General features: G+C 46.1%; 1 protein-coding gene across 1 annotated transcript in view; it reads right to left on the reverse strand.

The window, feature by feature from the left end:
* The window catches only part of LOC128849118 (glucose 1,6-bisphosphate synthase-like), a 61,502-nt gene continuing 36,310 nt past the window's right edge, over window positions 1-25,192 (reverse strand). The window contains exons 3-4 of the mRNA XM_054049474.1: window positions 5,987-6,092; window positions 1-359 (exon numbers count right to left, since the gene is read on the reverse strand). Coding sequence (XP_053905449.1) covers window positions 6,009-6,092 — 84 coding nt within the window. The 3' untranslated portion in view covers window positions 1-359; window positions 5,987-6,008. The remainder of the gene's footprint in view (window positions 360-5,986; window positions 6,093-25,192) is intronic.

Here is a 25,192-nt window from a genome sequence, read left to right on the forward strand (position 1 = left end):
TACAGTTTGTTACACGTATTTAATTGCTGATAGGAAGATGGAACAAGCAAGCTGGATTTCTAGTAACACCATGAAAGCACCAAAGAAATATTCACATTTCCACAGGTAAGTGAGGCACTCGGAGCCCTTTATCCGATAGATTCCTCATGGGAAGTTAGGGAGCACTGAAACACTTCTTCAAAAGCGTCCAGAAAAGGCTCAGTGATTTCATCAACTGACATGTCTCTGGAGTTCTTCGCTCAGCGAGGTGACACCCGTCCCTTCGAGTCCACAAGGAACAATGTGATCAAACCACGTAAGATCTGTGCAGCAGTTCAGCGCCAGCCCATGAGAGGTTATATGCCTTCCACAATGGACACCTGAAAAGCAAAACATACATGTCACCTCGTTCAGTGCTATGTACCACACACCACCCCTCCCCCAAAGCCATCTTAAATGTCAGATCCCAAGGCCAGAAGGGACCATCGTGATCATCTAGCCTGATCTGTATAACACAAGCTACAGAACTTCCCCCAAATAACCCCTAGAGCAGATCTTTCAGAAAAACATCCAATCCTGATTTAAAAATTACCAGTGATGGACAATCCGCTACAGCCCTTGGCAAGTTGTTCCAATGGTTAAATATCCCCTTCACACTAAGACTCCTATCCACCTTACCACATAAGTTGCCCAGCTGATGAGGCACCAATGCTGTAGTGCTCATCAGCAGCGAGGGCGCTGAGACCATAGCTGATCACGTTCACCAATACGGTCTCAATGTTTCCTTGTACTCCCCCACCATCTGTTATCTCATCTTACACTTCAACTGTAAGTTCTTTGGCGGCAGAGACCTGCCTGTCTGCACTGTATTTGTGACTGGGGTTCCCAGACTCTATTATAATACAAATCTAGCCCAGGGCACTGGGTTCATTGTTATTGCAGAGATATGCAGGCATGGTGTGCAGTCCCTCATGAGGAAGTGAAATTCTTGTAAATATCTGCTTGTTAACCGGGCAAATCCTGCCTATTAGCCGGATTGGCTCTGGTAGCGAATGTGGACAAAGGACAGCATGATGATGTGCATGTTCGCAGTCATACATAGTAGATCCCTGATTTTCCTGCTTTGCACTGCACAACAGGAGAGTGGGATTCTACACTACTGTACTGGGACCATTGTTTTTAGAGAATCATAGAGCTTTTCAGTAGCAGAAAATTTCCAGGAATTAAGGCCCACGTCCTGAAAGATTTACACATGTGCACAATTTTAGTCAGAGGAGTAATCCAATGAGATTACACACACGAGTAATGGTACACACGTGCAGAAATCTTTCCAGGACTGAGCCATAAAAATGTAGTTCCTAGTGATTTACAAGTAACCTCTAAGATTATTAGAATTGAGATTAGCGTGCGGGGGGGGGGATCTCTATTATTTCAGTATGTGGACTGCCTGTAGCCACACTCCATGTATAATCAGGTCACTCTACCTGCTATTTTCCATGGATCTTTCACACAGCAGCACATGAAAGGAGAAGCAGTTTAATAAAGGCTACGCTACGGCCTTGTCTCTGCTAGAAAAGGATCTGCCAGTGTAACTATACCAGCAAACCATCTTAGTGGAGGTGCCGTTTATACCAGGAAGAGTGCATTTGCTGGTATAATTTATATCAGCTCCCTAAATGAAATAAACAATATCAGCAAAAGCATGGTTTTCCTTGTATAACTGCATCTACATTTGTGCTTTTGCCACCACCATCAGGTCAGTTATGGGATGTGATTTTTTCCACGCTTGATAACGTAGCTACACTGGCAAAAATTTTAAGGGTAGATCAGGTCTATACTGTCAAAAACCTCTAGTGTGGACATATTTATATTGGTATAAAAGTGCTTATTGGATTTCCCTGACCAGGATAAACGATACCAGTATAAACACCGTTATAACTGTGTCTACACTACCGCTTTACTGGCATATCTACATTAGTAAAAATCACACCCCAAACCAACACAGCAATGCCAGTAAGACTCATTAGAGCAGGGGTCTCAAACACGAGGCCCGGGGGCCGCATGCGGCCCGTGGGGTTATTTTCTGCGGCCCGCGAGCTCCTCGCGGCCCCCCCCCCCCGCCCTCCCCCAGTGTTTACCTAGAGCAGCTCCGGCCCAACGTGCACTGGGGGCAGGGCAGGCTCCCTGCCTGCCCGCCCTGCCCCCACGCCGCTCCGGGAAGTGGATGGAACCTGGGGAAGGGGGGGCGCAGGGGTGTGTGTGGCTGTTGCTTCGGGCACCCCATTGGCCATGAATGGGGAACCGCGGCCAATGGGAGCTGCTGGGGGAAGTGCCCGAAGCAACAGCCACACACCCTTGCGCCCCTCCTTCCCCAAGTTCCATCTGCTTCCCGGAGTGATGCGGGGGCAGGGCAGGAAGGCAGGCACCCTGCCCTGCCCCCGGTGCGCGTCAAGCCGGAGCCCACCCCCCCTCACCCCTCCTGCAGCCGAACCCCCTGCCCTGAGCCCTCTGCCTCACCCTTCACCCTGATCCCCTGCCGCACCCCTCACCCCTCCTGCACCCCACACCCCAACTCCCTGCCCTGAGCCCCCGCCACACCCCTCGGGGCAGGGAGGGGGCAGAGATGGGGTGGGGTGGGGATTTCAGGGAAGGGGTTGGAATGGGTGCAGGAAAGAGGTGGGAAGAGGCGGGGCCTCGTGGAAGGGGTGGAGTGGGGGCGGGGCCGAGGGCGAGGTGTCAGTAAATGCGGCCCTCGGGCCAATGTACTAGTCCTCATGTGGCCCTCGTGGTCATTTGAGTTTGAGACCCTTGCATTAGAACAGACCAGGCAAAGCAGAAAAGCATGGCCTTGATCCTGCACTGAAAACCCCATGGGTGGATCCCTGCATCCGTGCTGAGCCCCACTGGAGTCTGTGCGGTTCATTGCAGCATCAGGGCTTGTGATCATAAAACCACGAACACTGGTGGGGCACTTGGGCAGGTGCAAAACCTGAAACTACTCTTAACTCACTCAAGGCCGCTCAGCCCCATCTCCTGCCAACTTCCCAGGAGCTCCCCAAGTCTCCACTTGTCCCCTGATCCTCTACCTCTCTGCTGCCCCCCATGACCTCCTCACCCCTCCTGCCTTCTCCTCAGGGACCCCCTGAGCCCCCACATCGCCCAACTGCTACCCCCATTTTCCCTGCACCCCTCTTCTTGCCTCCTCCCCAGGGACCCTGAGCCCCCTGTACCCCCCCCATGTTCCCCTCACGCCCTTCCTGCCGCGAGACCCGCCGAACCCCACACTTCTCCCAGCCCCCCGCCTTCCCCCGGATCCCAGCCCGGCCCGGCGCTCACCCACGGCGCAGAGCTTGCGGCCCCGCAGCCACACGCCGGTCTCCTATGATTACACAGTTCCTATTAGTATTTACTTCCCTAAAAACATTAAAGAGTTCTCTGTTCATATCCAGGCTAGATCCCGGTCTATAGCACACCCCAAGCACTATCCCAGGGGAGGCTCTAGTAGTTCTTTTACCCAATGTGAGTAATGCCCAGACAGACTCCGTCTTATCCATTCCATCACTTATTTCTTTACAGTTTACCTCATTATTGACATACAATGCTACTCCCCCACCTTTACCTTTGTTCTGGTCTTTCCTAAACAGCACATACCCTCCCATACCTGTACTCCAGTCATGACTACCATTCCACCACGTTTCAGTTATTCCCATGATATCCGGTTTAGTTTCTCAGACCAGGAGCTCCAATTCCTCCATTTTGTTACCTAGGCTTCTTGCATTCGTGTATAAACATCTTAATTTATGCCGTTTGGCCTCTCTCACATTCGTTATCCCATTTGGTATGGACACTGTACTGCTAGTATGACCTATTAGTCTAGTATCCATCTCCCCCCCCCCCCTTATGTCCAATCTCTTCCCCCCGGCTATATCCGTTCTTATCTCCTCATCCTCCCTCTCAATGTTATAATCTGGTGTGGAGATTAACTGGACATCTCCCAACCATCTCCCCCAAATTCCTAGTTTAAAGCTCTTTTGATGAGATGAGCCAGCCTCCCTCCCAGAAGTCTATGTCTGTTGAATGTAAAATGATTGTAAGTGAGGATGAAATGGATAAGTTTGGCAATGTGTTTGAGGTGGATATCTGAGAGTTGTTCATTGGTCTTGCAGATATTTGAGGCAGGCAGCAATGCAATCAGGGTTATAGATGTTGATGGATAGGAGGTGACATCCATGGTGACACGGACAGTGTTGTGAAGGAGGCTGTTAATGTTATGGAGCTTCTGGTGGAAGCTGGCGTGTCCTGGATAAAACCGGCCCTTTGTGTGGTGAACTGTTTGAGGATGTTTTTTTGTGAGTCCTGATATTCCTTCAGTACGAGTGTTGCAGCCAGATAAGATGGATCTGCCTGGTTTTCGTAATTTGCGTATCTTGGGAAGCATGTAATAGGTCCCTGGAGGGGAAAGGGTTCACGAACGGTGGGGCTGTAGAGATTCTCTTGGAGTGGTTTGGGGAAGGAAGGATTTGATGACATCCTTAAACTCCTGGGTGAATAGTAGTGTGCAATCTTCTTTGGTTTCTTTATCGTAGGTGATGTCAGAGTTGTCAGTTGGCCTTGTTGATGTAGGTCATTGAGGTTGAGAATTACAATAGCACCTCTTATCTACTGGCTTGATCACTATCTTGTGGTTGGATTTCATGGATTGTATAGCTATCCTCTCAGCAGTGGAGAGATTGTGGTGGATGCGATTTTAACTATTGCAGTCAATTTTTTTCCTGAAGCAATCAACGTAATGATCAAGTGTGTGGTTTCGTGCTCTGTGAGGAGTCCAGTCAGATGTTTCTTTTTTCTTATGACTATCAGTGGGGACGTGGTAGTTGTGGGTGATGTAGTCTTTGTTGTGAAAGAATTCTTCTAGTTCTCCACGTGAGTAGGATATCAGGTTCTGTGATGGAGCAGATGATCAGTCCCTTGGCGAGTACACAGAATGTGGTTCTAGTTAGGGGTTTTCTTGATAAGTTGATGATGATAGGGTGTCGCTTAACATCCATGTGGTGAGTCCTGGTTTCTCTCGGAGATGGTGTTCTGTGGGTTGTGGAGTTGTTGTAGTTGGTTTCCACCTTTTTGTTTGTGTTGGATGGCTGTCATCAGGTTTTTTGATATTTTGGGTTTCTTGCATGATCTCCAGGCAGGTTTCCTTGGTCATCCTTCCAGTGTGTGGGAAGCATGTAATGATTTCTTGTTTGAGGTAGTTCCTTCGGGAGATGTGAGGTACAGGAGATGGTTCCTCAGTTTTTTCTGAAGTCCTTCTGCAGAGCTGTTCCGCATATTTGAAGTTGTATGTAAGGATCAGAGGGTTATAGATGGTGACTCCTCTGGGGATGATGATTTGTTTCTTGCATTTACACAAGAATTCAAAGTCACTGGGAAGTTTGGTTTCATTTTTCTTCATGTTGTGGAAGAATTGTGATAAAGAGCATACATAATTTACATAATCTTGGAATGGATAAAGTGTTTTCCATGCATGTTGATTTCTAATTCCCTCTTTAATCTCATTCATGTGAGTATTATAACATATGTACAACATTCAATAAATCAGCCCTATTCATATATTCAGCTTTGAATCCAACATGTAACATGAATATAACACATAATGAAACCATCAATAAGTCCACATAACAAACCAAAATAAATAGTCATATGACATTATTGTAACCCTCACTTCACTGGTCTCCCACTTCCGTCCACTGTTTGATCTTTTCACTAACTGCGACATGCCTATAATTAGGCATCTGAAGAAGTGAGGTTCTTACCCACGAACGCTTATGCTCCCAATACTTCTGTTAGTCTTAAAGGTGCCACAGGACCCTTTGTTGCTTTTTACAGATTCAGACTAACACGGCTACCCCTCTGATACTTGACTAAATTCCTGATAAATTCCCCATATGAAGAGAAACATTCTAAGCCACACTTAAAATTCTAGTCTTTCAAATGGAATCAATCCTCATACCTCTTACTGCTGCAGCTGCTGGTCACCTGACCTCGCGTGTCATATCCAACAACGAAGCCTCTCTGCCTGAAGTCTGAAAACACCTCTCAAGGTATCTGCACATTCCCTGCAGCAAAACAGAAGCATGAAGAGTTAGGTCCATGATAGTGCACACAGCTCAAAGATTACTCGGTTTAGAATTCATTATGCCACAATAATGGGAATAAGACTTGCTTCACTAGAGCTGGGTTAATGATAAAAAATGAGCATGAATAAGCATTGGTTCAAATAGACAGAAAATCTGCTTTAATGGCGTTTGCAGGAAAAGTACATTTTTGTTCCTAGAGTGTTCACAGGAAGAGAAAGGTTGCAAATACCCATGAGAATCTAGTCAGGGAGCAGAAACAGATGACCAGACAGAACGGACAGAAAGTTAGGTAACAAATCCTCGAAGCAGCAAATACTTGAGATTAATCCACAGGATGAAACATGCTCAAACCATCTGTCAGATAACTGTAAATAATGAACCAATTCATAAAAGAAAAATCTGAATAATTCACACACACAAAAGGGCTACCTTTGTTATATAAGTAGTTCACTTAAGTCTTCGTGCTTGTGTTTAGAGCACAATCTACGGAACAGAATATGTACTAGCTCTCACTTCTTATCTAAAGTAAATTATCCTTTCAACACTGCACATTACTTTAGAAAATGTGACTCCGTATACAACAGTCTTTCATTACAAGTGAATTTACACACCTACCCCAATGGTGAAGCAGTTGTGTATTTAAACATAAGTATATTTAGTTCACCCTGTTTATCTTTAATAGGATATTTACTACTGATAATGCTAACATTAAAAATATGTCTAGCATGGCCTGAATATTCAGTTATTTACTATTTAGATATTAGAAGTTGTTTATGGCAATTGTTGCTATCTAGCAAATGTATCTAGGAGCACTGATGCATGCAGTAAGCACCATTTTGATCCCCAGTGGTGAGAGGCCCTCTCTTAAAATGAAAATGAAAAGCTGCCAATTCCAAAGTGTTTTCGATAATGTCACCATCTTATTGGATCTAGCTTGAACCAACTGCTTTTCTCAAAAAACTTCCAGTTCCCTTCAGACAGTGGAGGATATGGGAGATGGCACTGCCTGCACTAGAAGACAGAATGGTTACTTACCTTATAGTAACTGTGGTTCAAGAGGTCAGCTAAGATGCATCTCCAATTCTAAATGACTGATGAGCAGAGGCCCATTTGGAAGATGGGAGTGAGGAGTCCTGCTTGCCACTAACTGCCTTACAAAATTCAGGTATGTGGATGTTTCTAAAGCACACTTTAGTGGAATAAGCTTTGATACCAGCCATGTGATAGCAGCCTGAAATGCACTGTAATCCACTTAGGTTCAGATATTATCTCGGAAACTACTTGTCTCTTAGAAGTACAAGAAATGGCAACAACAAACAACAACAACAGACACGAAGTGTCTGAAGGGCTCTGTCCTATCACAGGCCTAAAAACAAACATTTAAAGTGGGGGAATTTCTTCTCCACTGGGGAGGAATGGGGTTTTGGAATGAAGACAGGTAGATTGGTTCAAATAAGTGTGACAAGTTCAAAAATAAATTTGGGATGAGGTCTCAACAACCACCTTATCTTTACGGAATATTGTGTGAAGGGTCAGCCATGACAGCTTGTAATTCGGTGGCGGCGGGTTAATTTGAAGGAACAGCAGTTGACTCCTGGAGAGAGGGAGAGAAGATTCTTTGGGTGGCTTCTGTGAGGAGAGGAAGCTCCACTAGGTTCTCTAAAGCGTAGAATGTCCCTTTCAGTGCAAGAACTAGCAAGGTTATTGACCATTGTTATGTCTAGTCAGGTTAAATAAATTTACTGTTTATCAAACCAAGCAGTTGGAAGTGTAGCCAGTTGGTGGGTTTTGGAAGGGAGTTGCAAGGGGGGTAGGGGCCCGGGCAGAGACAGATGCATCATGGAGGTGAATGCCTGGCTGCGAAGATGGTGTCGCCAGGAGGGCTTTGGCTTCCTAGACCACGGGATGCTATTCGAGGAAGGACTGCTAGGCAGAGATGGCGTTCACCTTTCGAGGAGAGGAAAGACCCTATTCGGACACAGACTGGCTAACCTAGTGAGGAGGGCTTTAAACTAGGTTTGACGGGGACAGGTGAGCAAAGCCCACAGGTAAGTGGGGAACATGGAGACTGGGGAGATGGGTCGGAAACGAGAGGGAGTGTGGGCTATATTGTCAGAGAGAGAGGAGGGTCAGGACAAAACTGTGAGGAAAGCTCAAACCAGTATCTTAGATGCCTATATACAAATGCGAGAAGTATGGGCAATAAGCAGGAAGAACTGGAAGTGCTAATAAATAAATACAACTATGACATTGTTGGCATCACTGAAACTTGGTGGGATAATACACATGATTGGAATGTTGGTGTGGATGGGTACAGCTTGCTCAGGAAGGATAGACAGGGGAAAAAGGGAGGAGGTGTTGCCTTATATATTAAAAATGTACACACTTGGACTGAGGTAGAGATGGACATAGGAGACGGAAGTGTTGAGAGTCTCTGGGTTAGGCTAAAAGGGGTAAAAAACAAGGGAGATGTCATGCTAGGAGTCTACTACAGGCCACCTAACCAGGTGGAAGAGGTGGATGAGGCTTTTTTTAAGCAACTAACAAAATCATCCAAAGCCCAAGATTTGGTGGTGATGGGGGACTTCAACTATCCGGATATATGTTGGGAAAATAACAGCGGGGCACAGACTATCCAACAAATTCTTGGACTGCATTGGAGACAACTTTTTATTTCAGAAGGTTGAAAAAGCTACTGGGAGGGAAGCTGTTCTAGACTTGATTTTAACAAATAGGGAGGAACTCGTTGAGAATTTGAAAGTAGAAGGCAGCCTGGGTGAAAGTGATCATGAAATCATAGAGTTTGCAATTCTAAGGAAGGGTAGAAGGGAGAACAGCAAAATAGAGACAATGGATTTCAGGAAGGCAGATTTTGGTAAGCTCAGAGAGCTGATAGGTAAGGTCCCATGGGAATCAAGACTGAGGAGAGTTGGCAGTTTTTCAAAGGGACACTATTAAGAGCCCAAAAGCAAGCTATTCCGCTGGTTAGGAAAGATAGAAAATGTGGCAAAAGACCACCTTGGCTTAACCACGAGATCTTGCATGATCTAAAAAATAAAAAGGAGTCATATAAAAAATGGAAACTGGGACAGATTACAAAGGATGAATATAGGCAAACAACACAGGAATGCAGGGGCAAGATGAGAAAGGCAAAGGCACAAAATGAGCTCAAACTAGCTATGGGAATAAAGGGAAACAAGAAGACTTTTTATCAATACATTAGAAGCAAGAGGAAGACCAAAGACAGGGTAGGCCCACTGCTTAGTGAAGAGGGAGAAACAGTAACAGGAAACTTGGAAATGGCGGAGATGCTTAATGACTTCTTTGTTTCGGTCTTCACCGAGAAGTCTGAAGGAATGCCTAACATAGTGAATGCTAATGGGAAGGGGGTAGGTTTAGCAGATAAAATAAAAAAAGAACAAGTTAAAAATCACTTAGAAAAGTTAGATGCCTGCAAGTCACCAGGACCTGATGAAATGCATCCTAGAATACTCAAGGAGCTAATAGAGGAGGAATCTGAGCCTCTAGCTATTATCTTTGGAAAATCATGGGAGACAGGAGAGATTCCAGAAGACTGGAAAAGGGCAAATATAGTGCCCATCTATAAAAAGGGAAATAAAAACAACCCAGGAAACTACAGACCAGTTAGTTTAACTTCTGTGCCAGGGAAGATAATGGAGCAAGTAATTAAGGAAATCATCTGCAAACACTTGGAAGGTGGTAAGGTGATAGGGAACAGCCAGCATGGATTTGTGAAGAACAAATCATGTCAAACCAATCTGATAGCTTTCTTTGATAGGATAACGAGCCTTGTGGATAAGGGTGAAGCTGTGGATGTGGTATACCTAGACTTTAGTAAGGCATTTGATACAGTCTCGCATGATATTCTTATCGATAAACTAGGCAAATACAATTTAGATGGGGCTACTATAGGGTGGGTGCATAACTGGCTGGATAACCGTACTCAGAGAGTTGTTATTAATGGTTCCCAATCCTGCTGGAAAGGCATAACAAGTGGGGTACCGCAGGGGTCTGTTTTGGGACCGGCGCTGTTCAATATCTTCATCAACGACTTAGATATTGGCATAGAAAGTACGCTTATTAAGTTTGCGGATGATACCAAACTAGGAGGGATTGCAACTGCTTTGGAGGACAGGGTCATAATTCAAAATGATCTGGACAAATTGGAGAAATGGGCTGAGGTAAACAGGATGAAGTTTAACAAAGACAAATGCAAAGTGCTCCACTTAGGAAGGAAAAATCAGTTTCACACATACAGAATGGGAAGAGACTGTCTAGGAAGGAGTATGGCAGAAAGGGATCTAGGGGTTATAGTGGACCACAAGCTAAACATGAGTCAACCGTGTGATGCTGTTGCAAAAAAGCAAACATGATTCTGGGATGTATTAACAGGTGTGTTGTGAGCAAGACACGAGAAGTCATTCTTCCGCTCTACTCTGCTCTGGTTAGGCCTCAGCTGGAGTATTGTGTCCAGTTCTGGGCACCGCATTTTAAAAAAGATGTGGAGAAATTGGAAAGGGTCCAGAGAAGAGCAACAAGAATGATTAAAGGTCTTTAGAACATGACCTATGAAGGAAGGCTGAAAGAATTGTGTTTGTTTAGTTTGGAAAAGAGAAGACTGAGAGGGGACATGATAGCAGTTTTCAGGTATTTAAAAGGGTGTCATAAGGAGAAGGGAGAAAACTTGTTCACCTTAGCCTCTAAGGATAGAACCAGAAGCAATGGGTTTAAACTGCAGCAAGGGAGGTCTAGGTTGGACATTAGGAAAAAGTTCCTAACTGTCAGGGTAGTTAAACACTGGAATAAATTGCCTAGGGAGGTTGTGGAATCTCCATCTCTGGAGATATTTAAGAGTAGGTTAGATAAATGTCTATCAGGGATGGTCTAGATGGTATTTGGTCCTGCCATGCGGGCAGGGGACTGGACTCGATGACCTCTCGAGGTCCCTTCCAGTCCTAGAATCTATGAAAACAGAATCGGGATAAGCAGCCAAGATAGGTACATATCCCGAGAAGACTAGAGAGGTTAAATGGCTGCATTAGTGATCCACAGACCCTGATAAATATGGTGAGCGCCCAGGAAGGGGCAGGTCACGACAAGAAGGTTTTATGTGTAGCCTCATGCCCTTTTGGGATGCAGGTCCTTGTATATGGATGTGGTCCAGGTATGCACTGCACCCTGTTCCTGATGCAGCTGTGACCAATGTCTTTGTAGGCAGTAGTGTGGAGAAGGGTACCAGCTGGTTTGACCGCCTGTTCGGTACTGACAAGCTGGGAGCCCAGAGTAGAACTGGCATGCTTATTTGATGTTTTGCAGTGTGATACATTGACTTTAGCCAGCCTTTAATGCACATAAATGAAGTCTGCTTAGTAATGTCACATTACTAACATGTGGCTCAGAAGTTTGTGGCAGGTTTTTTCTGTGGTGTCAATCATCTGGATAGAGCAAAATCTATACTTGGGAAAATATATTTTTGCTGATTTTGAATAGATTGATGTTTCTAAAAACTGATACGCAGAGAGATTTTTCATAGTTTACCATGTGGCTCAGCTGTCTGAATTCAGCCAATCATCCAGATATGGAAAACATGAATGTCATCTCTCCTTACATGTGCTGCCACAACAATTAGGCATTTTTTAAAAAAATTTACTGTGGAGAGACCAAATGGCAGCACTTCGTATTGGTAATGACTGGGCCCTGCTGTGAATTGTAGATGATCTACAATGGGTTGGATGGATTGAGATATGAAAGTGAGCGTCATGGAGGCAGAGAGCCACAAACCAGTCTTGAGTATGAAGAGAGCATATGGTGGAAAACATTACCATTCTGAATCACAAAACTGGATCAGACAAGGCTCCCCTTTCTTCTTTGGAATAAGGAGATCTCAAGAACATAAAACGTCCACTGAATTCCAAATAAGTTACCTCTCCTAGGGCTCCTAGAGGAATCAGAGAAGCCACTTTTAGTTTATTTTCATCAGAAGGGTCCATGAAGAGGGATAGGTAGGAGGCAACGATCAAACTGGATGGAATAGTCCTACGAGACAACTTTCAGCACTTTTACTGCAGACCAAGCCTGATGGAAGAAAGCAAGCCAATATCCAAAAGCTAGGATTTGGGGATTGCTTGTCTAATAGGTATCAAACCTGCAGTCTGAAAAGCAGATGAAAGTTAACCAGAAACTCAGAAAGATGGTTTCCTCCAAGAGAAGCTCTACTTCTTTCCAGGTGGGTATGCAGAAAACCATTGCTAAGGGTATGCAGGTGTCTTCTGTATAGATTGCCCTTGGTATTTAAAAGCTTGCAATTTGGGGTAGAGATGTAGATACCCAATGAGCAAAGTGTAGCCCTGGTGCCTTTTAAGAAATGTAACTTCATCCGTAGGTGCACACAAGGGTCCGTGCTCTTAAAGGGTTAGTCCTCAACTGTATTTTGCAGCTCCCAAGGGATTCCAGAGGTCTGTAACCATGATTCTCTGCACATAAGTCTCCACCATGATCAGGGATCTATGGCTGCCTGTACAGATGCTTTTGCCACAAGCTGGCCTTCAGCAAGGATGGCTTTTAACTTTGGATTCCTGAAGTTCAGCCAAGAAGGGGATACAGTTATCTGATTTAGGATAGGGTATTTTGTAAATAAGGCTTGATAACTGATGACCAAGTTGAGTGTTGCTGACAAATAAGCCTCTCTTTCAATGACAGCTGATTTCTTTGGGTGCTTGCACACTGGTCTTGTCCTGGACTGCAGAGACCTCTAGAGAATCCAGTGTTGGACAGATGCTCCAACCATTTTGTGGTATTTGATACTTCATTTCTGCTCTTAGTTGGTGGTGGTAAAGTTGCTGGTATCTGCCACAGGGGTCTAGGTTGGTTCTAAGATGCCCTCATTAATTCACAGTGTTATTCTTGAAGGAGTGGAAGAATACAGTATTTCAAAAAGCTCACAAGTTTTTGCTTCAATTACTGGGTCTCTATTTTGAGTGTCTCTGCAACATGAGGGTAGCAGCTTCATGGAATGCTCTAAAGTCATCAGAAGTCAGTGCAGGAGTTGAAGAAACTGGTCAGGAGAGGACAGCGATGGGTCTCTGGGAGAAGATTAAGGGTGTTGCTCAGGATGCTTTAGACTTGTCTGTTCCTCCAGCAGAAGGGGAGTGTGACCTCTATTTGCTGACATGGTAGGAGGGAGATTGCCTCCTGGCTGCTCTAGACTGAGATCCCCAGTATATGCCTATGGCTAAGGTGGAGCATTGTAGGGATAAAGCTGGTTCTGGTAAGGCTGACCAGGCCATTACCATGGCTAAGGCAGATGAGTCGAAGCTCTGGAGTGTCCCTGTATTTAGGCAGAGACCTTCCCTTGTGCTTTAGGATTGAAGAGAAGACTCCCTGCTAGACAGCAGAGAGAAGCTGTGTCCCTGGTGATGGAGATGAGCAATAAGCTTCCTCCAGAGGTGGTGCCAATCTTTGAGGTGACTTCTGTATCATAGTGCTGGAGAGGCAAGTGTAGTGTCATCGGTGCTAAGGGCGATGTCAGATACATGACAAACATCCTCTAACACTGAATTAGCCGGCACCATTAATGCTTCCATTGTCTGTACTGGTGACAGTACAATGTCTATGCAGGTGCCAATGGCTAACTGCCACTAGTATTGTCAAGTGTAGGCACCAAGTAACTTGTGCCTCTTCAATGGTGAGCTGGAGATAGAGCCAGCATCCTCTGCCCCTATTGAACAAGCGGGATTAGTGCTCTGTATCTCGGAGGAGAGCAAGGGTTTGAACTTCTTGTGGGAAGAATGGGAGGGGGATCAGTGCAAGGAGCCATATCTATCCGATGTTCAGATTTCCCTTGCCTCGGTGAGGTGGTGGTACTGGTCCTCTATGCTCGAGTGGCTGTTGGTACCAAGGTGGTCTTCAGAGGTCCCATATCAGGGCACAGAAGAGATCAGATCCATTTGGAGGTTGATCCTTGCTAGTGTCTCAATTCCCTTATTGATTGTTTGAGAAAGCATAGCTTAAGCTGAGTGTCCCAAGACTCTGCTGCTCGGTGTAACACGGTTCCTTTTTAACCAGGACAATCTGGCACATGGCTCTCACCAAGATAAAGACAGTTGCTGTGGCAGTCTGTAATAGGAATGAGTCCTTGGCAGAACAGACACTGTTTGAAACCAAAGGATTTTGAATGTACCATTTTAGGCCCAGACAGGGCCTGAGCTGAGGAAAAGTTTTAAATTTAAATCTTTTGTGGGGTTTTTTGGTAACTCAAATCAAAGAGGGAGCTATTTGAAGGGAATTAATCCCAATTTATGAGAGTAATTCTGCTAAGGGGTTTTGGGCGGACACAGCTTGTTCCATCTTACTACCACAGGTGATAAGAGAAGAGAGGGATAATTGCAGCTGCTCTGCCCTTAAAGTAACATTCATGGCCAGGCATGGCCCAATTGACACTGCTATTCACAGATCCCAATCTCGTGCACATAACGTGCAGGTGCACCTAGACTGGGATTCACACAAACACATATGCTAAGAAGAAAGTTATGGTCTTTCTGCATACTGATGGAATTGTAAGCCACCACATCTCAGAGTCACGCTCTGAAGCTTCACAAATGCTGAATAGAAGCAATGTCAAGATTGAGCCCCATTCAACTTCCGTAAAGGATTTTCACTTACCTGTGAAGGGGGTGATCATGACCCACTGGAAATTGTCAAAGAGAAATGAGCAAAGTTAATTTAAACCTGACTCCATCCACCCAAACGAGATCACATAAGCAGGTCAGCAGCACCACGTATTATTGCTTGCATTATATGAAAGTAGCTCCTACAGAACCCAACAGATGGGAAGATTAATGCAGAGACAATGTCTAACATTTATTTTAGTCAAACTCAGAGGTAAAATGCCCATCTTTGCATAACCGACACAATGATACATAATTTCCATTTCACACTTATAAATCCTGAGATCCTTGCCTATGCAGTCTTTGGACTGAAATTTTCCTTGAACTCTTCAAAAACCCTGATATGTTCAGGGTTCTGTATATCAGCTGCCCTCCCTCCCCCATGCAGAAACTGGCACAGCACAGATGCTGACAAGCTCAGGATAGTTCAGCCAGCACAAATTTCAGTCATGGGATTTCTGACAGGCTAGTTAACATGCTTATCTGATGCTCAGTATGTTCTGTTCACACAGCTTTTATCTTTCTCATGCTCTTGACTGCACTGTGAATTTATGTTCTCTCACAAAGGGGTTTCGTTTTTTAAATTGCTTTGGTTAAGAGACAATTGCATTCATCTATTTGAGTGCTGCCAACTCTTGTGATTATGATGACCCTCCACGTTCTGAGTTTTCTTAAAGCCCCAGCTCCTGGAGTCATGGGATTGTGAGAATCTCAGCTTCCATGCAAGTAACAATTTTAAAAAGTGAACCCTACATTTGCAAAAGCCCAGAAGGCAATTTTTTTCTTATTATTTTGGGGAATGGATTCATTTTTGAATGCTTGGGATTGACAGTGCTGCTACTCTATAGCAGTGGGAGAATATGTAATAGGCGATTTCTTGGCCACTAGGAGAAGTGGTGCAATTGCTCACTTCCATTTAGGTAATCTCTAAATTAACTGTTGCACTTAAGCCACGTCTACACTAGCAAGCTTACAGCGGCACAGCTGTACCAATGCAGCTGCGCCACTGTAAAATCGTTCGTGTAGCTGTTCTTTGCCGACGAGAAAGAGCTTTCCCATCACCATAATAAAACCACTTCCAAGAGTTTCAGTAACTATGTTGGCTGGAGAAGCTCTCCTGCCGACACAGCGCGATGCATGCTACCATTTAGACTGGTGAAACTTGTCGTTCAGGGCGGTGGTTTTTTCCTACACTCCTGAGTGATGTAAGTTTTGCTGACATAAGCGGTAGCCTCGACAAGGCCTAAATTCCCCTCCCTATCTTGCATGCCACCATTTATCCCTTTTGCTTCCTTCCACCCAGCAATGTCCAGCTCCAGCATCCTTAGGCCACGGCCAGCTTTCAAATCCTTCTTTGCACATACGGCAGAATGATGTGGGCCTATCACTAGCCTGGTATCTTGCATCCCCTCTCCTCTCTCCCACATCTGCCTCAGGCTATGTCTACACTGCCAAGTTTTTTCGCCAAAAGTTAGACCACTTTTATTAAACCGCTTTAATTAAACTGCTGTTGCATGCCCACACTGTGCTCCTTGTGTCGCTGGAGCCAGAGCTGTCCCTTGAGTAGGGCAAATCGGGGCAACCGCCCCGGGCCCTGCGTTTTGGGGGCCCCCGTGCTCTGATAAAATAGGAACTGTCCCAATATTTAGCCCTTTGTCCCACGTCCTGACCGATGTACAATCGGGACGCCATTTGTCCCAATATTCAGGTGAAGTGGGAGGGTTAGCGGGGTGAGGAGGTGAGTGGCAGGCAGGCAGGCGGAAGGGGAGTAAGGAGGGGGAGGGGTGGGCGGCCGGACGGCGAGGAGGAGAATGGCGGACTAGTGGAGTGCTGGACAGGTGGCGAGGAAACTAATGGGGAGGCGAGAGTCAGCCAGGCGGGTGAGGAGACGAGCGGCAGGCAGGTGTGCGGACAGCGAGGAGGAGAGCAGCAGGTGAGGAGGCAAGGAATGGCCCGGCAGCCGGCAAGGAGGCTGATTTGTCCGAGGCCCCACACCCCCCTAGGGACAGCCCTGGCTGGAGCGCATCCACACTAGCAGCTCTTGCAACGACAAAAAGCAGTGCACTGTGATCGCTATCCCACTGTGCAACTGGCTGCAGGGTGCTTTGGGAACGGTTGCAATGCCTCATGGGGCAGGTACAGCATCTCATGATGTAGGTTTCTCAATCCCATTGTTCCATGGGCATCCTACTAGATTGCCAGCCACTTTTTAACTGAAGTGCGGGAGGGGGGGGAGGAGGAAGAGAGTGTGTGATGGAGTGTGTGTGCATGAAGGGGAGAGACAGACAGTGTGTGCTGGGGGAGAGGGAGTGTGTTGGAATGTTGTGTCCACAGGCGCCGACTCTGTGGGTGCTCCGGGGCTGTCCTGCCCCGCCCCAGCTCACCTCCGCTCCACTTCCTCTCCTGAGCGTGCCGTGGCTCTGCTTCTCCCCCCCTCCCAGCGCGTCCCGCCTGGGAAACAGCTGATTCGCAGCAGCAAGCACTGGGAGGGGAGGGGGAACGCGGCATGCTTGGGGAAGAGACGGGCCCGGGATTTGGGGAAGGGGTTGTGATGGGGGCGGGACAGAGTGGGGCTAGGGGTGAGCACCCACCGGTGCCTGGAAAAGTTGGCGCCTATGGTTGTGTCCTAAGTTCAGACAACTGTCAAAAGCAAACTGTCCTGAGGCAGGGGGAAACCCCTGACACCAGCCCCTGGCTCCCTCTCTGGCTCTGCACAGCATGTCACACACACACACACACACACACACACACGCCTGCCTGCCTCTGTGTACGTACTGTGGCAGACAAGCAGGAACATTCCATGTTAAAGATTTGCTCTATGATTCCAGGAGCAGCACAGCACGCCAGCTGTCAGAAGGGAAGAGACACATGCCTGCAAGACTGCAGAGTTCAAAACAATGAGCAGCGCGGTCACTGCAGGCATTGTGGGACATCTCCAGAGGACAATGACAGTGATAAAAACAAACAAGGTGTTTACACCGGCACTTTGGAAATAAAACCTTTGCGCAAAAAGCCTGATCACTCTCATGGAGATGGTCTGATTACAGCGCTGCAACGCAGGAGTTTCGTCGCAAAAGGTGGCTTTGCAGCGCGTACACTTCTGCTGTTTCATTGCCAAAAGCTGCCTTCTAGCAAAAAAACTTGGCCGTGTAAACCAGGCCTTAGTCTTTGCAGAGTATGAGCTCTCTAGGGCAGAGAGCTCATCTCCGTCTGTGTTTGGAAAGTCCCTGGCACGGTTGGGTACTACCACAATCTAAATGATAACACTCTCCTCCAAAATGTGGCAGGTTTTTCATACTGCACCTACTTCTACAGACTAGAGATTCAACCTACAAGAACTGTTTACCTACTAAAACTTTTCATATGGAGCATATTCACTGTGTGGTAAAACAACAGTTGTTTTATATATTTCCAAGTCAGGTGGGAGTTTTACCTGCCACTTATGACATGTTACAATATCCACTATAAGGGAAGTCTTTTCACAACCTCATTTAAATATCATTTAGCCAGTAAGAGAGACCCCAAGTCTGAGATTTGAGTTGACTGAATCGCTCCCACCCTGTCAACATCTGTACTTTGTGCCAGTGCTACAGGAGAAAGCTGACAGGGAGAGCCCAGAGTATCACCGATATTTAAACTACAAGAATCATTTGAAATCCCATTCCCTTTTGGAACTTCTCTCTGCTTTCCATTCCCAGCATCCCCACTGACCGCTTTCAAACACTTCCATACTAATTACCATATATGGACCATTAACCATTTAGTTATGATACTACAGTTCTCAGTGTACCACAAAGTGGTGTGAGAGCAGAGACCACTGAGGCCCTTAGAGCACCAAAGCCATTTGATCATACATGAGGGCAGGTAGCTTTGGAAAATATCGATTTGCTGAATATCTAATGTTTATCCAGACATACACAGGCTAGACTTTCCTCCTACTCTGACGCAACCCCGATGTGACTCAGCATTTTGTGTTTCTGATATTAGTTTTAAAAGAGCAATAGTGTTTCTAGCACTGTTGGAAGAGTCTTTGGATGTAGATTTCAGTAACATACTAAATGTAATCATAATGCCTAGAAACTAATACTTGTTGCAGATTTATACTGCATTCCTGGGCCTAATTCAGAAAAGTGCTAAACATTCACAATCCCCCAAGAGCGAATAGTAGTGGATGCCGGGCACCTCTCTGGATCAGGCCTTTGTGTGATTGTATGACCTCCAGTTCAATCACAAAACCTCAGTGCCAAGGAGTACAGGGTATACTTAGAACAAAGACTTCAATGGAACCCTTAAAAGGAAACAAATTTAATTACACTAAAGGCCATTTAAAAGTACTGCTATGGGAATGAAGAAGTTAAAAAGTTTTAGTAAATCAGGATTACCCATTTAACATACTCCCATTATACCTTATCTCTAATGTACTGTAGTTAAAATCCCAAAGCAAAGAAGATTGAAAGTACTCCGCAAACAGAGATTAAATCAAAAGCCTTTCTGCTTCAGAAGTAAGTTTTAGCTGGCTCCTCGAGATCACAGTAGCATACCTAACCACAGAAAGTAAACAACCAAAAACAGTCTTTACAGAGTAAATACCAACCAGTTTGACTTTTAATAACCCACACACAAAACGTAATTCACACGATACAGCACTAGAAAGAGACTGATTCCCTAGTGCATAAAATGAAACTTTACACTTCCTGCCAAGACCGTTTATTCTGTCAGCCAATCCAAGCTCACTCACACTTTCAGCAGACCAAAACCCAAAGGCAGCTTGGGTGGAACTCTGCATGAACTCTGCGTGGACTCCTCCTGACGGTCGAAATGACAGACTGGACCTCTACATAGAGTGTTTCCGCAGACGTGCACAGGCTGAAATTGTGGACAAACAACATCACTTGTCCCATAACCTCAGCCGTACAGAACGCAATGCCATCCACAGCCTCAGAAACAACTCTGACATTATCATCAAAGGGGCTGACAAAGGAGGTGCTGTAGTCATAATGAACAGGTCAGATTATGAACAGGAGGCTGCCAGGCAACTCTCCAAGACCACATTCTACAGGCCACTATCCTCTGATCCCACTGAGGAATACCATAAGAAACTACACCATCTGCTCAAGAAACTCCCAGCTACAGTACGGGAACAAATCTACATGGACACACCTGCAGAACCCCGACCAGGGGTATTCTATCTGCTACCCAAGATCCATAAACCCAGAAACCCTGGACGCCCCATCATCTCAGGCATTGGCACTCTGACAGCAGGATTATCTGGCTATTTGGACTCTCTCCTCAGACCCTATGCTACCAGCACTCCCAGCTATCTTCGAGACACCACCGACTTCCTGAGGAAACTACAATGCATTGATGTTCTTCCTGAAAACACCATCCTAGCCACCATGGATGTAGAAGCACTTTACACCAATATTCCACATGAGGATGGACTACAAGCTGTCAGGAACAGTATCCCTGATGAGGCCACAGCAAGCCTGGTGGCTGAGCTTTGTGACTTTGTCCTCACCCACAACCACTTCAGATTTGGGGACAACTTATACCTTCAAGTCAGCGGCACTGCTATGGGTACTCGCATGGCCCCACAGTATGCCAACATTTTTATGGCTGACTTAGAACAACGCTTCCTCAGCTCTCGTCCCCTAATGCCCCTCCTCTACTTGCGCTATATTGATGACATCTTCATCATATGGACCCACGGAAAGGAGGCTCTTGAAGAATTCCACCTGGACTTCAACAATTTCCACCCCACCATCAACCTCAGCCTGGACCAGTCCACACAAGAGATCCACTTCCTGGACACTACAGTACAAATAATTGATGGTCACATAAACACCACCCTATACCGGAAACCTACTGACCGCTATACGTACCTACATGCCTCCAGCTTCCATCCAAGACACATCACACGATCCATTGTCTACAGCCAAGCCCTAAGATACAACCGAATTTGCTCCAACCCCTCAGACAGAGACAAACACCTACAAGATCTTTATCAAGCATTCGTAAAACTACAATACCCACCTGGGGAAGTGAGGAAACAGATTGACAGAGCAAGACGGGTACCCAGAAATCACCTACTGCAGGACAGGCCCAACAAGGACAATAACAGAACACCACTGGCCATCACATACAGCCCCCAGCTAAAACCTCTCCAGCGCATTATCCACGATCTACAACCTATCCTGGAAAATGATCCCTCACTCTCACAGACCTTGGGAGGCAGGCCAGTCCTCGCTTACAGACAACCCCCCAACCTGAAGCAAATACTCACCAGCAACTACACACCACACCACAGAAACACCAACCCAGGAACCTATCCCTGTAGCAAACCTCGTTGCCTACTCTGTCCCCATATCTACTCTGGCAACAGCATCAGAGGACCCAACCACATCAGCCACACCATCAGGGGCTCATTCACCTGCACATCCACTAATGTCATATATGCCATCATGTGCCAGCAATGCCCCTCTGCCATGTATATTGGCCAAACTGGACAGTCCCTCCGTAAAAGAATAAATGGACACAAATCGGACATCAGGAATGGTAACATACATAAGCCAGTAAGTGAACACTTCAATCTCCCTGGTCATTCTATTACAGATTTAAAAGTCACTATCATTGAACAAAAAAACTTCAGAAACAGACTTCAAAGAGAAACAGCAGAACTAAAATTCATTTGCAAATTCAACACCATTAATCTGGGCTTGAATAGGGACTGGGAGTGGCTGGCTCACTACAGAAGTAGCTTTTCCTCTCCTGGAATTGACACCTCCTCATCTATTATTGGGAGTGGACTACATCCACCCTGATTGAATTGGCCCTGTCAACACTGGTTCTCCACTTGTGAAGTAACTCCCTGCTCTCCATGTGTCAGTATATAATGCCTGCATCTGTAACTTTCACTCTATGCATCCGAAGAAGTGAGGTTTTTACTCACGAAAGCTTATGCCCAAATAAATCTGTTAGTCTTTAAGGTGCCACCAGACTCCTTGTTGTTTTTGTAGATACAGACTAACACGGCTACCCCCTGATAAAAGGCAGCATGCAGTTTTCAGGCCTTTGGAGCGTGAACAGCTCCAAACTCACCACCACACAGGTCAAAAAGTGAAGTGAGTAATTAACTTCCTTTGCATCAACAAGACATTCATTTAGCAAACAAGGCCACTAGACTTTTTTCCTTCAGAAGTTTCATCATCCCTATCACTACTGTAGCTAAACCAAGTGCCAACACGGATTCTGCTCTACAGAAGCTTTTATACTGCGCTCATTGCCATAGGATCTGAGCATCTTCCAATAAGTGTGTTAAGCAACATGACTATACATCTGTCATGTGGTTGTTCGCTCTTCCTCTCCCCAGAAGAAAGTGTGTGCAGTGGAGTGTTGTTTTGGTAGGAGTTTTTTTTTTTTTAATTAACCAAATATACCTTTTGCTATAGATTTACATTAGAGAAGGCAAGGTCAAGAAATGCACCTGGCACTTCACACAAAACGCTGTGCAGTTTGTGACTGTTCTTAGTTCCTGGGGGAGCTCATTTCCCAGTCTTGGGCCACTCCTGGAGACGATTCCGTCTCCCGCACAGATAATCTTTATACTCTTACGGTTGAGAATTCCGGTGTGCCAGAGGAAAGCAGTTGTCAACCATGGCCTTTGGCCTAGAGCTTTAGACAATCTTTTCAATGCCCTGGGCCCAGGCTGTGTAACACTTTCAAGGTTCAATGTCAAACAAATGTTAATGCAGAGTTAAGATTGCTTGGCAGTATATCGTCCTCTTGCAGAATACTGAAATGAGCAAAACTCAAACTTCTGAGAACCAAGAAATGCACAGTTAAGATTCAAAGGGAGCCCCGTTAATTTTGATAGGCCCAGGTTAGGATCCAATGGGGAAACAAATACTTGCACCTGAAGCTATAATCTGTCCAACCCTTTTAGAAATCTGATAGTTATGAGGTTGGAAAAAAAGTGCGCACTCACCCACTGGAGGGTGGAATGCTGCAATGGCTGCCAAATGTACTTTAATGGAACTAACTGTCAGGCCTTGATGTTTTAGGTGCAACAAGTAATCCAAAATGTGGTTAATGGAAGCATGCACTGGAGACACATTTCTCTGCTGAGATCCAATAGAGAAATGTTTCCATTTGGCCAGGTAAGCATGCCTAATTGAAGCTTTCTGCTGTTCAGAAGCACCTCCTCCATATCTTTCAAGCAAGTCATTTCTACTGGTGTTAGCCACAAAGCATTGCCGCTGTTAAGTGGAGGGTCTGCAGATCTCTTCCCTTGAATGTGTAAAACTGCTGCCATCCTTTTAAGCAGTTCTTAGTGAGCCTTGTCATCTTCTTGTGGTCAAGAAAAGTTCACCACCTCATCTGGTGATGAGGAACACAAACACACCAGGACACTGAGGCAATGGCTAGTCTGCCTCTTGTAGCGGAGGAGCTGTCTGAACATCTTCCAGTTGCTCAGTCCTGGTCAGAGAATGTTGTCTGCAGTGTAGATGATCTTTGATGAAGCCAGCTCAGACAAGTGAGGAGAAGTCCTAGCAGCAGGAGAGACACCCCACCGTGTCCAGAACAGCCACTGACATGGTGATGGAAAGTCCCATGGTTACACAGGCCATTGCCCCTTGAGATGTGCCCACTGCTGGGACATCCACAGACCCCACAGGGCTCTGATGCAGGGAAAGCTTCCCACCTGGTGTGGGACACAAGAGGACCCATTTCCAGATCCAACGAAGATGGCTCAATCATGCGATAATGGTGGAGCAGAACCCTGTGGACAGGAGACCAGTAAGCCAAACCCAGAAATGGTGGCAACAGGGATATTAACGGTGGCAAGCCCCTAGAATGTACAGGCCTCCTAGGCACCAGAAGTAGCATCAGTACTGTATGCTTTTGCAGAGGTGGTGTAGGGACCAGTTTCCAGTGAGGGCTGAAACCCTTCCTGAATCACAAGGGACACTGGTACCAAGAGGTTCCGTAATTCTCTAGCGGCGGTGTACCCTTCTGCTGTAGTCAATATCGAAATTGGATCTTGGGTCCGACACAGACACTTCAGGAATCGGCCTCAACAGATCTGGCACAGGTTCTGGGCTTGACAAACCCCCTTTTGCAGCAGAGGAGCATGCTGGAGAATGCTTCCCTTCAGGGTCCCTCTCAGAATTCTTGCTTTTAGATGGCCTGGGTACCGAAGGTCTTTCTGGACAACATACCATGTCCTTGGCAGATCTGGGTCTCTTCATCAGTTCTAGAGATACAGAACACAGTGCCAAGGCCTCTCAGGAGGTACACTCTGTTCAGATGGAGCTGCACTTGGAGCGCACTCTGAACCCAACAGCTCCAATGGAGGGCCAAGTGCTGCCTCCATAAGGAAATATTTAAGTCTCACAGCTCTATTTTTTTTTGAGTGAGGTTTAAAATGTCTGTAAAAGGTGATATTTCTCACTGATGTGAAACTCCCCCAACATTTTAGGAAGCTGGGGTGTGGGTCAGTGACCGGCACTGGCCTGGCACACAGCTAGCAGGATTTAAAACAGGAGGTTTAAAAACAAACAAAAGGAACTATTTCTTCACACAACACACAGTCAATCTGTGAAACTCTTTGCCAGAGGATGTTGTGAAGGCCAAGACTATAACAGGTGTGACAAAGTTCCTCCTCTATCTTGGTGGGTCCTGCGCTTATTGGTGGATTTTCTTGCCTCAGAGATTCACCATGTGGGTTGGGGAACAGCCCAGAGACCTTCCCCTCTGGAAGAACCCACAGTCCAGGTCAATTGGGAAGTTTGGGGGGAACCCGGGCCCGCCCTCTACTATGGGTTCCAGCCCAGGGTCCTGTGGACTGCAGCTGTCTATAGTGCCTCCTGTAACAGCTGCATGACAGCTACAACTCCCTGGGCTACTTCCCCATGGCCTCCTCCAAACACCTTCCTTATTCTCACCACAGGACCTTCCTCCTGGTGTCTGGTAACACTGGTGCTCCTCAGTCCTCCAGCAGCACACCCTCTCACTCTCAGCTCCTTGCTCCCAGCTCCTCACACTCTCGCCACAAACTGAAGTGAGCTCCTTTTTAAAGCCCAGGTGCCCTGATTAGCCTGCCTTAATTGATTCTAGAAGCTTCTTCTTAATTGGCTCCAGGTGTCCTAATTAGCCTGCCTGCCTTAACTGGTTCTAGCAGGTTCCTGATTACTCTAGTGCAGCCCCTGCTCTGGTCACTCAGGGAACAGAAAACTACTCATCCAGTGACCAGTATATTTGCCCTCTATCAGACTCCTGTACCCCACTGGTCTGGGTCTGTCACACCGGGTTCAAAAAAAGAACTAGATACATTCATGGAGGCTAGGTCCATCAATAGCTATTAGCCAAGATGAGCAGGGACGGTATAACTGG

This window comes from Malaclemys terrapin, chromosome 15 (assembly GCF_027887155.1).
Source record: "Malaclemys terrapin pileata isolate rMalTer1 chromosome 15, rMalTer1.hap1, whole genome shotgun sequence".
In the NCBI taxonomy this organism is placed as follows: domain Eukaryota; kingdom Metazoa; phylum Chordata; order Testudines; family Emydidae; genus Malaclemys; species Malaclemys terrapin.